Source organism: Ptychodera flava, chromosome 14 (assembly GCF_041260155.1).
Source record: "Ptychodera flava strain L36383 chromosome 14, AS_Pfla_20210202, whole genome shotgun sequence".
In the NCBI taxonomy this organism is placed as follows: Eukaryota; Metazoa; Hemichordata; class Enteropneusta; family Ptychoderidae; genus Ptychodera; species Ptychodera flava.
In genome coordinates, this window is record NC_091941.1 from 23,259,619 (window position 1) to 23,273,495 (window position 13,877).

At 36.7% G+C, this 13,877-nt stretch overlaps 2 protein-coding genes across 5 annotated transcripts in view; one reads left to right on the plus strand and one right to left on the minus strand.

Annotated features, from left to right (window-relative positions):
• The first annotated feature begins 206 nt into the window (after positions 1-206).
• Positions 207-5,933, plus strand: LOC139149815 (microtubule-associated proteins 1A/1B light chain 3C-like). Its single transcript, XM_070721807.1, has 4 exons — positions 207-408; positions 617-672; positions 1,252-1,358; positions 3,495-5,933. The coding sequence occupies exons 1-4, from the start codon at positions 354-356 to the stop codon at positions 3,652-3,654; spliced, it is 378 nt and encodes a 125-aa protein (XP_070577908.1). The 5' UTR covers positions 207-353; the 3' UTR covers positions 3,655-5,933.
• Positions 5,934-8,925: 2,992 nt separating this feature from the next.
• LOC139149818 (protein TALPID3-like) overlaps positions 8,926-13,877 on the minus strand; it is a 98,792-nt gene continuing 93,840 nt past the window's right edge. For all 4 annotated transcript variants that reach the window (XM_070721812.1, XM_070721811.1, XM_070721810.1 and 1 more), the window contains one exon: positions 8,926-13,740. In XM_070721812.1, the coding sequence (XP_070577913.1) occupies positions 13,457-13,740 (284 nt within the window). In that variant the 3' untranslated portion in view covers positions 8,926-13,456. The remainder of the gene's footprint in view (positions 13,741-13,877) is intronic.

Consider the following 13,877-nt stretch of genomic DNA (forward strand, 5'->3'; position numbering starts at 1 on the left):
TTCAAACACTCTCAACAATGATAGATGATCTAATCTTTTCAAAATATTTGATAAAGTAACATTTTTTTGTTTCCAATTTAAAGAAAAGAAAAATAATACAAGTGATAAACGTGAAAGTTCATATCGCTAAATATCGCTAAATCCCAAAAGAATTTGTACAAGACCGCCACACCTGCTATAATAGATGATACCCAAAGTGATTTACTAGTGACGTCACAACACTCGCCATGTTGAAAGAGACATTCTGACAAGCGTCTGCGACAAAGCCATACGATAGCAGTCTGAGCTCGAGATTACTGTACTTTCATTCCGAAATTCTGCTTCCATATTGTGCATAAGGTACCACTTCGACCATGCCAGATGCAGAGAAAAGCCCTTACAGACCGTTCAAGCAAAGGAAAAGTTTCGGTAAGCGACACAACATGTTCTAGTTGGTTGATATTTATATAACTGGTTGTAAAATATTCTTTTATCCGTACCTGTACGCTCGCTGGCGTAGACGTGAATCAGAGCATCGCTCGGAAACGTAATGACACCGTAATCGAATGGCGATCCGCGATATGGATCTTCTACGCTCTAAGCAAAGTAATGGTCTATTCTCTATGTTCTCTAACAGCAACAAGGAAAGAAGAGGTAGCAGGAATTAGGGCAAAATTTCCAGCAAAAGTACCCGTAAGTATTTTTCAACTTTCGCCAACGTGGGCAAACATTTCACAAGTCCCCGAGACACAAGTACTTTGAATGAAAGCGTAGGCGTGATGACCTGTTACGCGTCCTCATTGTTTTACGGGTTTCCTGATCCTGGTCTACTACCTGTATTGTATTCAATTCACGGAACAGCTTTCTCTTTAACTGTCTATGTATTCTAGTTTATCGGCAGAACCATCGCCCAGTTTTACAGTAAACCAAGAAGTTTGATGAACAAGTTATCGTATTTGATCATTGAGTCAACAGCAAGGGCAGTCAGTCATGACCCCAACCCAGCGTTATCTTATCGCAGAATATTCATTCAGATTGATCGCGCCTGTCATAAAATGAGGCGAAACACTGCGTTCGTCATTTCCCCTACATGACAGGATGCTTCGATGTACATATTTACAAGAAGGGATGTGAAACATTCAAACGTGGTAAAAAATGTTGTATATAGTGTATCACAACATAGAAAATGAAACTCAGTGTTTTTCACGTTGAACTTGAACCTCTCAGGTTATCTTAATAATGTACACTTGATTTTGTGCGGTTTACCTGTAGGTCATCGTGGAGAGATATTACAAAGAGAGAAATTTACCAATCCTTGACAAAACGAAATTCCTCGTACCTCAAGAGCTGACAATGAGTCAGTTTGTGACAATAATTAGGTGAGTCACAATTGTATCAGAATACATCTTTGCAGTACACATCCAATGCCCATTGTCTGATTGAGTTGACAAGTCTTCACGAGTATGATCAACAACTACATGTGAGAAAGGGCCTGGGTTCATCCGCTGTCGCAATGCCTGCCAAGTATTGCATGCAGGCCCACACGTCTGAGGTCTTCAATTCAAGGTCCTCTGACTATTGTTGTCCAACATCACTTGTATTTTCTTGAAGGCAAGGTTGACTGACTTCTCAGACATGAAGCCCTAGGGTGGTTTGTAATAATGATCCTTCGACAATTCTAAATGATTGACCAAATCACAAGCAAGCTTCACATTGTGCAGAGTTCAAACAAATGCCATCAGATAGTTTATACAGAGACCTGACCCTGACATTTTGTTGTTGTTTTTTCTATCAAAGGATTTGATTTCCCGACTTGAAAGTTTGCTGCATGCACTGGTTCTCTGGAAATTGTGTCAATTACAATCTGACGCTGATAATTTATTTCATAAAATATGTATTAAAATTATGAAATTGCTACTGTTTTAGGTTCCAGGACTCTGTCCTTTGTTTCAAAGTTACAAATGGATTCTTGTTGTGATAATTACTGTAAAACCACCTTTTACTTTGAAAATCTTCTTCGCTTTTCCCCAGTGAACATAGCGATGAATGTCCTAAACATACAACTAATTAAGTTTTCCTTTGTAATTTCATATATGTTTCTTGAATTATTTGGTCTCCAATGTTTTTAATATAAAATTGCAGGGAGAAGGAAACTTTCGCGATGTACTGTGAATAATTTAGTCCTTGAGTAAAATATGTGACAGCTTGTAGCCATACTCAGAGAAGTTGGTTGAGGAGTCGATTTTAAGCAGATCTTTAGTCCAGACAGTGTTGCCATCACCCAAAGATAAGAAAAACAGGTCACAGTACACATTGTAAACTTATTAAGCTAAAAGTCAGAAGGCATGTTGTGAATAAACCTTGCCACTCTGTTTAGTAAACATAGGAACATATAACGTGGTTGACTTGCAGCGTCTAAAAAGATAGCTTTGTATTAAATGTTAGTGTTCAGGAAAATATGTCCTATATTTACAGCAAATTACTGTCTCTGAACTACACTGGCACTGCATAAAATGTGATGTTACCACTGGGGCATCATGGGATTTGTTATCATGTGACTTGAGTTTTTCCCTAATTATGTGTCACCTCATTGATATTTGTAAAATCACCACTATAGTTGAAGATAGCCTTGTTGCCTTGTGTGAAAAGAGGATTCTGTGATTTAGTTCAGCTTATCCAACCATTTGATTCAAGATTGGGTATCATCCAACTATTTAAATGAAGCTAGGGAACTGAAACCAATTGAGAACCCTTATCTTGAACGCATCCATAAACCTTAGAATATATTAGTCAGCTATATTTAGATCTTTGGTTTTACATCATTTGCCATTTTTCACGGTCTGGATAACTTCTGTGACATTATGACATAAATATTCATTCACCTCAGAGATACCTTCATCTGTAGCTCATCTATAAATTTTTATCAAAACTGTCGGTGCAGAGAGAAAAGAATTGGTAAACCGTAATGTGTCATTCACCTCCAATTTCATTTTACCAGTTTTATTGTTTGAATTTGTTGGTGTACATGTTTTTTTAACCTGACCAATTTATATGGTTGGATAACTTCAAGGCTCAATGTTAATAAAGTACTGAAAATGCATTAATTATTCATTTGGATTTAATTTATTATTTTTGATGATAGGTTAAATTCACTAAATTGAATCCCAGCAAACATGTTTACATCAACAGTAGATTCTGTTTTACTGACAAAAGTCTCAAACATCAAACGAGTGAATTATTGTGGATTATGCCATCGCATACCATTTTATGGTCTGGACAAACTTTTCACAGTGAGATAAATCATCAAAGAGAATTACCAAAAGTTTTATAGTATGTAATGAAAAGCATTTCTATTTAGGCATAACTGATGAAATATTGACACGTACACTTATAATGACTTTATGTTTACATCATACACATGAGGAAGTAAACTCAATTGGGTAAAATATAAAGTCAAGTGATATGTGTTCCAGGCTACAGTGTGCTTAATGTGTATTCATTTTTTTATTGGTCAGGAACCGAATGTCCCTCAATGCAACCCAAGCTTTCTATCTAATGGTCAACAACAAAAGTTTAGCAAGCATGTCAACAACTCTAGCGGAGGTCTACAGGGATGAGAAAGATGAAGATGGGTTTCTCTACATGGTGTATGCATCACAAGAAATGTTTGGTTAGAGCGGATGAGAACTGAACGCTTCCCTGGTACTTCAGGACATGTAAATATGAATGCTGGAAACCTCCATGTTTACCCTAGCTGCCATTCTTCCCATGATGTAAGTTCATGGAGGTTCTTAATCCAAGGTCACAATCGTCTTATAGTTCAAGGTCACAACCATGAAGAACAAACATGCACCCACACTCTCACCGAAAAGGAGTGCCTTTTTGTCTCCCTCTCTACTTAGCTCGTCCATCAACATTCAAGCCTTTTTCTCAAGACATCCTGAAGTGCTGGATCACTGGCGTAGAATTTACACGGAGGAAGTAACATGATACAGCTATCTTTACCAAAGGTAGCAAGTATTGTGAAATAAAAAAAGGTCAAATTTGCATTCCAAGTTGAAAGTCAAAATCAGCTGGACTGATTTCCATAGATTACTTTAGCAAAGGTCTTTGAACAAATTCAATGTTTTAATCAAGGTCAGTTCATGAAATAAGACTCAGTTCATCTCTGTATGTACCGTAATTTCTCAATTTAGACAATTTAGTTCTCTATGTAGACATCTTGGTGTGTGTGTGGACATCTTGGTATGTCACACTGTAAATAATGAAAAAACCGGACATTTCATAAATTTGTAAATATTTGATGTAGGGGATGAAGTCATCATGAAAATGGACCATGTTTTCTCTCCTGGTTTGAGTAACATGTAAGGCACCAATGTCAGTTATGCTCTACAAGAGTCCACTATATTCCTGTTTCACTTTGGTAAGGAATGACATAATTTATTCCCTTTGTGGATAATCACTTCTCATTATAATATACCTTGCAAGTAATTCTTTTCAGTAAATTTCACTGGTTGACTGTTTTGTCTAAACCAAAGCTTCATTACTTCATTACAACCTTGCAGTTGCACAGGCTTATATGCCCTTATCAAACAATATAATCTATTTGTTGTTGTAGCGATGAAAAGTATGGTTGCAGACATATTCTTGAACTTCACTTTCCATTCCAAATATGAAGGGGTTATAAAGCGGTATATTGGTGAATTGCTCGACAATCTCTAACCCTAGTCTTGTACTTTTTTCTATACTTCTCAGGGTCTATATGTCATGGGGGGGGGGTGGCGGCAAAACACTTGATTCTCACACAGGTGTGTAAACCCAACCCCCCACCCCATCTCCCCATCTTGGCTTCCATGACAATGTAGCTTTTGTACCTAGCAGGCCACTTTTGGCGTGGACATCACAATCAATGCACAGATGACAGACTTGCTCTGTGTTTAGCTGTGAGCTCAGTACCATAAATACTACACTGTAAACAATCTCTTCAGAAGTGTAGAATGTCAGCGTTTGCTCTATTGTTAGCGTCTTCAGTCACAAAAGAAAAAAGAAAAAAAAGAACTTTGGGTGTGCACAGACTTTGTTGATTCTGTTTAAAATTCTGCAGTCCTTCCACTGTTTGTCTGATAAATTTTCTTTCAATATTTTGTTATCGACTTTGAAGTCCATAAATTTCAAATTGTGGATGTAGTGAGAATTTCATCTCAAATGCCAACGACTATAATATAGCTTTGGGGCGATGTAAACAATGGGGAGCCTGTCTAACTAGGGCCTTTGCTTATTTTAATGCCTTGACTGATCATCATAACTCCTACACAAGACTGCTTTTAGTCTAAAAAAAAATTGGGAAAATCTATAAAATATAAAACTCAATCCATCCATATGGTATCTCAGAAATTATATTTATGTCACCTCATTATTGTTCAACTTCATAATCAAAGATAAAAAGCTTGAAAAGTGCTTTAAGGTGGTTTTCCATGTGGGGCATTACTCTTTCTCTGGAGCCCAACTGTGTACAAATTTAATGTCTTTATTGTGTACTGGCTAAATATTAATATTTACAGCAATACTATAGCAATTTTTTTCAAAGGGGAGGGAAAAGACATTTCTGTTATGTTGTAACTGTAAACGAGTGACATGTATTTCTTCATTTTTTTTAGTTCTGTACGTATCCTGGATGAGTTCTGAATGGCGAGACAGTCATTTTAGTGTACAAATCATGATTAGAACAGACACTTTAAATTATGTCGCATAAGTTCAATGAATTATCAGGGTTTAATTTCTCCTGTACAAAGACTTTGGTAGAACATTATGTAATCAAGTGTAGTATTTGATTTGTTGTTATTCAAACACTGTCACAAAACGATTATGAAGAAATATTTTTGATGACCATCTTAAAAAAAGTACATGTACAATCGGTTTTTTTGTTGTTGTCCATTTGTCAACAAATAAATAAAAATTCATTTGTAAATTTTGTCTTAGGAGGTATTTTTGTCACACAATATTGCTCAGTATGATCGTTGCTCTGTTTCAGTATCATGAGTACTTTATTGTAAGATACACAGGAAGTTTGTGTTTGTCCAGTGTATTGGTATTCCTGCTCTGTTGGTATGCCAGCCTTTTTCTGCTGTGTTTAATTCTCAATGAGCTATCTTGAGGCTTGATCAGTGGTCTACTTAGGCGCTTTCTTTATCCCAAGGTAAAAGCTGAGAAGTGGAATGTGGTAAAAGAAAACATCCGTGCAATCCATGCTTGTTAAGAGTGAAAGGGGATTATTCTCATAGACCTGTTGGTTACTTGTGAGCATAACCACATCAAGAGCAATACCGGTAGTTGGATAAACAGCAATTTCTGTCAAAATGTAATCCTTGTGTGGTATGGACAACCTGCCCATACTAATATAGTTATGCAAAGTTACTACATCTGCACAACTTTTTTGTTCTAAGAAACCAAACATGTGATATATGTATTTCCTGACTTTCTTATTCAAAGTCTTTCCCTCTACCCCTCTGGTATCAGTTTGAAATTCAGTCACATTACTGTGTCTGGCAGGAGGAAAGTAATCTTGTAATGCCAACCTTTTAAGTCAGCTGCCACACTCCACTAATACATGAATAGGAACCTTAATACGATAAAATTCAGTACTAGGAGTGGCAGGCTAAAGATCTGATATTGCTTTCAGCGTTACCTGAACAGGGAACTGCATTGTTCTCGCGTTAGGGGTTGCCCCTATAGTACAATGGCACGCATAACTCACAATGGTTGTACCTTTTCACAGTTGCAACAAAGACGTGTTTGTTTCAGAAGGGGGAGATCGCTGAAACGCTGTCTGTCTCCAGACCGGGTTTGGCAGACTCGCCCTGACCCAGTGTAGATTTCATTCATTCCTTGAGGGTCATGGAGATGGGCTTCATTGTTCAAATTTGAACAAAGCGTAGTTTGTGTTTGTGGAGATGCTAATTTCATGGTCTTTGAACATGCGTTAAATTTTGATGATCCCTCCACTCATTTCGTGGCATTTGACACGAGCAAATTCCAAATTTTACCAGTTCTTGCTTAAAATATATCCAAATTGTGACTGTCATTGTTCTTGCAATGTTCCTGTCAAATCTTTGACAATCTTTGGACGTTGTCCTTGAATGCCCTTACTATTGAAAAAAGTGTCATGCAAAGTTTAGTGGGTCATTGCCAAAACAAGCTTGGCACTCCCTCTAAAGTAACAGCAGTATACTTAGAAAAGACATTGTTGACAGCTGACCAGCTAACCGCCAGTGTGTTTGAAAAGGGAGGAAGTCTGTATTTCTTGTCACTTCGTCTCCATGGTAACAGTTTTCTATAAAGGAAGTCGTCATTCACAAAAAAATTGTTCATGTTCATTGCCCAAAGCTGATTTGTATATTTTCTTTTTTTTTGCAAATCTTATCAGAAGACCAAAAGAAAAAAACTATATAATTTATTTGAGGGACTACATATAAGTTAGATGAAAAATATAAACCATTTATAAAATCATGGTGACTAAGGATTGTATTTTAAAACTGAAATTATTTTTTGCCCTTTGCCATAAATGAGGTTGTGTTTTTACCCAGGTCAAGGTAACACATCTACACTTGAGGTCATGAACTTGTAAACTTGTACAGTAGACTATTGAGGTCAGGAATCAAAGGTAAATTTTCTGGCTTTGTTTTCCTTCAGTACTGACAAATGAACAGTCAACTTCACCAAAAATCACATCTTTGGTCTTTTCCTCTCTAATCTAGGGGTGAAAACTTGAACTGCATGCTTGGTTTAATTACTGATAGGGCTAACATGTGTTTGTCAACTGTATTCTTTTGTTTTGAACATTCTTTATAAGAATATTTGCGAGAAAGTTAATTGTTACAGAAATTCCATTGCAAATTCATAAGTTGAATGTCTGGCTGGTCTTTATAGAATCCTTGGCACCTGTTTTGTTGATGCATGTTTACAGACTGCTATTTATTGCCCCACGGGTACTGAGCAATTCACAGACTCCCTAGAGGCCTCTGGTAGGAAGGCGAGAAACTGAACATATTTTGCCCTGAGCGTAGCCATCTGGAATCTGGATGATTAATATAATCAGACAGGGGGCCAGACATTTGCAAGGTCACGCCTCAGAGGAACGTGGTACTGAGGACAATCATTTTTGGGTTTTCTGTCGGCATACTCTGAGCTTGCATCCATAATGGTTGTGTGGGCCTGCTTCGCTTTAAAAGCATCATCATCACCAGCTATATATTCATATATTATTTCAGAACGTTCTTGCAAGCCAGAGCGTTATTTCTTCTCCATGAACTTGTGCAAAAGTCACAGTAACGTGTGTAGCTGTTGCTGAGAGGGCTATGGTTTACAACGTTTTGGACACACACAACCAAATATTTATGGTAACCTTTGCTTGGCAAGAGATAACAAACAGCTTATACTGGAACAATGTGCCTTATATACCACTTGAAAGTCAAGACGTACTTTGCTAATACAAGCCATGATAGAAGGGGTATACAATGTCCTGTTGTATTTTACTTTGGATTTTCAAATCATGTGTGCATGACCCAACCAAGCAGAATGGATTCTTTCATGTTCTTAGTTTTTGGTCAGGTCATGGAGCACATTCATTTCACTTGAAAAAAACTTCACTGCCTGTTCTAATGATTCCAAAAGTGGCATTTTTAGCTCATTCTTCAGGTTTATTCCTAAACTTTCTGATAGGAAAATATCCACTAACATGGTTGTATTCTGTACTTGTTTTGTTGACTTACCAAAGAATGTGCTGTACAGGCACACCAAATTAGAGTTGTGTGTTTGAAGAAACGGGTCTACATGAAGCCGATGCAAAAATTATTCCAGGAAACGATACTTGACAGAAAGAGCTGCATGTAATCTGTGTGCTACATATTTGTTATGATTCACAGACTAGTGTCCACAGAATAAAACAAATTTGAAATGCTGTTCTTAAATAGAATCAAGTTTATTGCATTGATCTTGTAAAAATATCACATCTTTCATAATTACAATAATTTCAATATAATCATCATCTCTACAAATCTACAATCATGAAATATGTGGACTTCCACAAAATATATCATCCAATATATCTACAATTGATGTTGAATTTTTATTGGAAAAAAATTGTAATACAATCATAGAATGAAAGTTCTGACTACCGTATGTCACATCAGCTATGTATACTGATGGTGAAGATAAGAGAGGACAGACAAAGATGACGTGTGGTTAAATCTGCATATAGGTCTTAGACTTGTCAAATTTGGATTTGACTGATCAGTATAGCCATTTTCAAGGGAACCCATGCACTGGAATGTCACAGACTAGACAATACTTTGCATGGCCCAATATAAAGTACTGGAAGATAAAAACATAATGTGGTTAATACACGGAAATACGACGAAGGAGGTTACACTGAGAGTGTCGTTGAACATTTCCTGGTTAGTATATTTCTAATATACACTCAAACAGTCTCATTATATGTCACCTGACTGTGGTTGCAGGGCAGCCCTTTTACAGATCTGTAGGGTGCCCAGGGTCCATGAAGCCATGGACATACCACAAGACTGAGCCCTGCACCTGCTATTCACCTGATGGTATAAATTATCTATACTTTAAAAAGACTCTAATACCAAGATTTCCATAACAAAAATCTTGACATTGTCAAATATGATTACAAAACACAAATACTTTTGTATGTACTGTCTTTTGAAAACCATGATGTCGATGGTGGTATGTCATGGCACATTTGAACACTGAAAACAAAAGTCTGAATGCAAAAGCACTGGAGTACAACATATCTTCAGTTCTATGTAAACAAATGATGGATTTGTTTATGAACAGACCTAGGTATTTGTAAAGTGAAATTTAAGTTTTTAAAGTTACTATGCAAAAAGATACACAGTGTATGCTAAAGTTAAAAGTTCTTTGACCCTATAGTCACAGTCCTTCTATCATCAGTCATCAAGTAAAATGAATAGGCATATTTGTAGACTATATTATTACACAACAAAAGCCCTGGTTTGACTACAAAGCCAGCCACTCTGTATTACAATAATAACCTGTCTTTTGTATATCTAGGTGTCAGTATGGGGGTAGTTGGCAGTCACAAATGCAAATAATACAGGCGGTAATTTCATCAGCACTTTCATCAATGTTATTCAAATGTTTCCCAAATTGAATAGTGCATGTCACTGCATAGACTGTGTGCATGAAAATGCAAATAGTACCCTAGATCTCACATCAATCGCTCCACGACTACAATGCATCAATTAGAAATGCGGAGGTGAACTGCAGGGCTTTCATAGTGCTGTTGCATTCAGAATCTGTAAATTTGGTTTCTGTGAGAAATGACGGTGCATTTATGTATGAATGTGAGGAAAAATCCATTGCAATTCAGTGTAAGTGGACAATGCATTCAGTAATTATAGCAATTCATGCTTGTTTTCAAATTTGACAGAAAGAATACACAGGCTAATACTATAGACTGTGGAGTGAGACTTTATAGCTCCAGGGTCCATGGCTATACATAGACTCAACCATGTATCATATAAAATCAGCAAAACAACAATAAAAAAGGGACATAAGATAACTTTCCTTAAAGGCTTCTGAAGAAAAGAGACAGTAGAATGTTTTCAGACTTCAAAGAAAAGGACACAGTCTGTGGAATTACAGGAATGTGAAATGGTATAGGGGGGGGGGGGCGGGGGGGGGGACAGTAAAGGCAATAAAATACTACAATCACTGCGGAGTGGAATATTGCTGCTAAAGCAACAGCTGGGTTCAATGAAGCTATTTTCAAAGTACTTCATTAGCAGCAAGGAAATTACACATGATGTAATAACATGACTGGACAGGCAATTGGTAATTGAGGTCACATGATAATGAACAACCTTTGAGATTAAATTACAGGCAAACCTCTGAAACAAGTGATGATCACGCAGTCACCTGTTTACTCACAAAACTGGGTTCAGAAAAATATCAGATAATACTACATATGCACAGATGAATATGGTAAATAAGTACTAGTAGTTTACAAATCAACATTTTTTTGAAAGCCTCTGCAAGAACTGTTGCCTGTGGGCATGGCGTACACTCGCCAACTGGTATGAAAATTATTTTTTCTCGCCAACTGGTATGAAAATTATTTTTTCAGATGTACCATTTTGTTTAGGGTGGTTATGTAGCTTGAACAGACAAGCAGAGAATGTTTAATTGGCAAAATATCAAACTACAAGAAGATCACATGTTTCAAAGTGTATATAAGTAAACACGTGCAATGTAAAAGACTAGGTAAATATCAGTTGCCTATGAGAAGTTACAATTTCTTGGTAAAAAATGTGCATACCTGGTTTGAACTACAGCTATCTAAATCATCTCTCTAGGGCTTTACAATAATTGAAATTTATAGCATTTCATTAATGTCAAAAACTGTTCTCCAAAATACTCAAAATCATCTGACAAAATGTAACTGATATGATGTAATTGTGTTTGATGGTATTTGGAATACCATGGCAGTGATAATATTGATTTATGTACGGTTTACTGTAATGACCATTGCAGCGGCAGTCATATTAAAATTTAGTTTCATTGTTGAAAATGTGTTTGTATTTCAAAACTTTGAAAGAAGCATTTCAATATTACGTTGCTTTGTTCTTTTCAGTGTATTATTTACAGCTCTTTGAAAAGAGTAGTGGTATTTTAATAGGCAAGTGACGCATTGTGGGGTTCTGACGTACTTCAATTGCTACAACAGTAATTATAGCCACTTGAAATCATTATTTATTTTGCTGCTTGAATCAGGGAAAAATCACATGGTGAAAAATCGTTGCTGATCAACAAGGAACTGAATAGGCATCTGGCAGCTTGAATTCATCAAGGTGATATGGAAAATTTCTCAGGTGCATATCAACATATGAGACTGCAAGTACCTTGGCAAGATTAGGCAGAATCATGTTTCTGCTGGGAAATATTATGACCTGAAATAAATGGCAGTGAAATATCACCAATAAAACAAGCGTTGCTATTACATATGGTATTTGTTGTACATACTGGGTGCCAAATGCAAAGTTTTTGTGCTGTTACCAACCACGAAAAGCAGCAGTGACTGCACAACACATTCACTATGCTATCAAAAGCGGCAAAACAAATTGAAATTTCATGATGTGGCCAGGAGCGAATTTCAAGTTGATGTCCTGAATTTCAGCTGCAGTGATACATCAATTAAGCACTACAAATTTGACATGGTGCAGCACTCCCGTTTCATAAAAATGTGAAAAAAAACACACCAATTTGGACATTTGTTGTTTTCATCAACAGCTATCCTACAATAAGTACTTTTGTAATTAGTGAAACATCAACAATGTTCTCATTAATGTCAACATTTCTACTGTTGAATAATTTTTTAGCATCCATAATGTAAAAACAATGGCCTTTATCATCACACAAATAGACAAACACAATAGATAAAACATATATGACGTTTTTGTTCTCACATATGAGCCATACTTTGATATTTTCCCTCTGAATGAAAATGTCTACATAATAATTTTTCTTTGTCACAAATACAGATTACATTATCCTTGTTTATTGGTTTGACATGTGATTACCATTGTATATTTCAACCGCAGTCCTTCCACAAACTCATATGACATCACTGTCATATGAGCAGTTCAAACCCAAGTGACTCACTGTGCTCCAAAAGATGGAATATTCCAGCTTGCATTCATGCTGATTATGTCACAAGGGCAATTCTATCCAAAATAGGTGCCTTAGGTTCATGAACTCTGACCTTTGCAGATTCACATCTGTCCACCAAGGTGAAGCATCACACATTGAAACAAAGCAAGGACCTCATACGCATCATACAAAACAAAAATAAATGTTGACTTAACGGATTTGACAAACAATCACATGGCCATTTTCGCAACAGTAAATGACGACCTGCCAAGGAGCTAAACCACATGAAATCAACAACCTTCGACAATCACCATGGCAACTAACACAGCCACAGCAAAAATTCATGTGTTTCTTATGGTCGGACATTAACATAAATGTTGTCTAACATTGTGGAAAAAGTTTGGCATCTTAAAATGATTCATGAAAAAAAATACATTTGACTGGCAGTGATAAGGCAGTGTCTTTGATAAATCTGAAATTAAATAACCCTTCACCTCCTTGCATGTTAGTCTGCATTTGGGAATAGTCGTTCTCAGTGCAGCATGTGTTTAGGTCATTAAAAAGAACGTGAACAATTTTTACGATAATCATAATTTTCCATGAAGAAACAACATAATATGTAAGTACAAATACATACAATTAAACCAAATACCAAAATTATATTACCCATTCTACACCTGAGCATAATATTTATATCCCAAACAGTAATTTCTGAATTCATTCATCACTTTATGCTCTACATTAATGAGACAGAACTATGCAAGGTGACAAAGTTTGTGTAAAGGAGTTAGACGTCACCGGCACTTATTTCTGAGACATCACTGATGCTTTCGCTGTAAAAATACCCCTCATTCTCATCGGCTGAAGGGAGGGTGACGAGGAGTGTCCCAGGTGCACTGCCACCTGTAATCAGACCGTCTTGAATCTTCAGCTCATCAGCTTCTCCCGCACCGGCATCAGCACCGTCGGATTGGCTGAATGTTTGCGAGAGATAGCCAGACTGCAGCAAGCCGTCCAAGTTCATCTGGTCAGGGGTCATAGTTCGCGTGCCGAGGTCACTTAAAGTTCCTCCTGAAATGAAAGACAAAATAGATAAAATGTTATCAGTTTGCTACAAACCAAACTGGTTTTTTACACAAACTACTCTATTGATGTTATGACAATTTAAAGTTCATCCTGAGGTCATGACATATTTTTACACTCTCAGC